This window comes from Suricata suricatta, chromosome 11 (genome assembly GCF_006229205.1).
Source record: "Suricata suricatta isolate VVHF042 chromosome 11, meerkat_22Aug2017_6uvM2_HiC, whole genome shotgun sequence".
Classification (NCBI taxonomy): Eukaryota; Metazoa; Chordata; class Mammalia; order Carnivora; family Herpestidae; genus Suricata; species Suricata suricatta.
Window position 1 is genome coordinate 108,377,802 of NC_043710.1, and position 2,057 is coordinate 108,379,858.

Below are 2,057 nucleotides of genomic sequence, written 5' to 3' on the forward strand. Positions count from 1 at the left end.
CCCTCGGGGGAGCCCGGCCTTGTGAGGACAGCAGGGACCTGAGCCCGGGCCTGTGAGGACAGCAGGGACCTGAGCCCGGGCCTGTGAGGACAGCAGGGACCTGAGCCCGGGCCTGTGAGAACAGCAGGGACCTGAGCCCGGGCTTGTGAGGACAGCAGGGACCTGAGCCCGGCCTTGTGAGGACAGCAGGGACCTGAGCCCGGCCTTGTGAGGACAGCAGGGACCTGAGCCCGGGCCTGTGAGGACAGCAGGGACCTGAGCCCGGGCCGGGGGCCAGGAGCCGGCCTGGTCTCCCGGAGACACAACCCAACTCCTCATTATCGATCCTGTTCGGGTGACCAAGAACTTTCAATTAACTCAGTCCTTTTTGAAGCAAGGGAGGGTCTACGTGGATACATAACCAAGAGCGTTTCTACATCTCATAGGAGATAAAATTTTTTTAAAAAGGTTACCATTTGTTAAGTGCCAGAGACTATACACAGAAAACCTCCTTGTGTGTGTCAGCGGCAAACGCCACCCTTATTTTTCACATGAAGAAACCGACAGGCAAAGAGGTGCCGTGACTTGGTTCAAGCCGCACAGCTAGGCAGGGCTGCCGCGGACCCGGGGAGCGGGGGCTGTCCGTCCAGAAGGCCTGGGCGCTTCAGGGCTCCCTGATGCGAAATGGTGCGCGACAGTTTTATTTCAGAGCCTAGAAAATGCTACCGGAGCTGGGGCCCCCGCTCAGAGGCCACCGCCACGGCGTCCTGCTTCCTGCTTCGCTGTGACTTAGGTTCTCAGGCCTGAGACCAGCCCAGCTCCCGGCGCCCGGCCCCCCCGGCCCGGGCTCAGGCCCCTGCTGTCCTCACAGGCCCGGGCTCAGGCCCCTGCTGTCCTCACAGGCCCGGAGGCGAGCTCTCTCGCTCGTGTTTGTGTTAGTTCCTACGGGCCCCTGGGATTCTGGAGCTCCTGCCTCGGTGGGACCAGGGCTTGAGATTCTGCCTCTCGAGTAAACTCTTGCACTTGTAAGTCTGCTGCTGGTCCAAGGAACACGTTTTGAGTGTCAAGGGCAAGGCGTGACTCCTGCAAGGAGAGGTCCGGCGTTTTCTAAGGTGGGGGTGGGGAGGCTTGAGAGAGAGCGAGACTGGATATCAAAGTCCCAGGCATCCCTAACGATTTGGCCTCATGAGAACGTGCCCAGTCTGCTCTGGACATGGATGGGCACTGGGTGGGGGAGAGGCCTCCCCCGACGCAGAGGCTGTGGGCAGGAGAGAGGTCCGAGCCTACGGAGAACTTAAAAAGACAGCATCGGGGAGACTGGGCACCGTAATGAACCGAGTTGTGCTGGGACCTGGCTCTCCAACACACAGGGTCTGACTGATGAGCAAGTGGGACTTCAGATCTCTCCGTCTGGGGCTCAGGCAGAAAACAGATGGAGAAACTGAGCCATCAGACCAGCGGGAGGCGAGATCGATGGGAGGAGCCCCTCCCGGTGTCCGCCTGAACCAGAACTCGTGCTTCTCCCGCAGTCCGGTTTTCAAAATGGAGGCCAGGCTGCAACCTCGTTTGCTCCTTCCCCGGGGGCCCGAAACGTAGCCTGCACTGCTCCTAACTCTTTGTCAAATACCGAGTGTTCAACTTTAACGCTAGAGGCGTCTTTGCTTTGCTTCATCCCCATGGCTGAACTCCGTTGGAATGAAATGAAAGAACCCCAGTGGAATCCTGGTCCACACCGGGCAGGACACGTCCCTTCCTGGGGTACAGGCATGGCCACGGTCCCGGGGTGGCCGGAAATGGTCAAACTAGACCACATCTCTGTTCTGCTTGGAATTCCAGGCCCCTCAACGTTGCCTAACTTGTGTTTTTTTTTTCTTATTTATTTTCTAGTTGGCGCTTGGGGGCAGGACGGTAAGACGTGCTTTCTTTCCTCGTTTTGAAATCAGCTCAGCAGGCTTTGCTGTTAGAAGGGGAACTTTGGCCAGACCCCTCCCCCACCCCCACACGCAGAGCTCCCATGGGTGTCTGTGCATTACCCCCCCGCCCCCCCCCCCCCGGTCCATCCAGAGGTAGTTCCGGAA

The 2,057-nt window shown here is 59.1% G+C and overlaps 1 protein-coding gene across 2 annotated transcripts in view; it reads left to right on the forward strand.

Annotated features, from left to right (window-relative positions):
- The first annotated feature begins 892 nt into the window (after positions 1-892).
- Positions 893-2,057, forward strand: part of CD3E (CD3e molecule) — a 9,499-nt gene continuing 8,334 nt past the window's right edge. The window contains exon 1 of one of the 2 annotated variants that reach the window (XM_029957724.1): positions 893-1,887. In XM_029957724.1, the coding sequence (XP_029813584.1) occupies positions 1,656-1,887 (232 nt within the window). In that variant the 5' untranslated portion in view covers positions 893-1,655. The remainder of the gene's footprint in view (positions 1,888-2,057) is intronic. The other variant, XM_029957723.1, reaches the window with a different exon arrangement.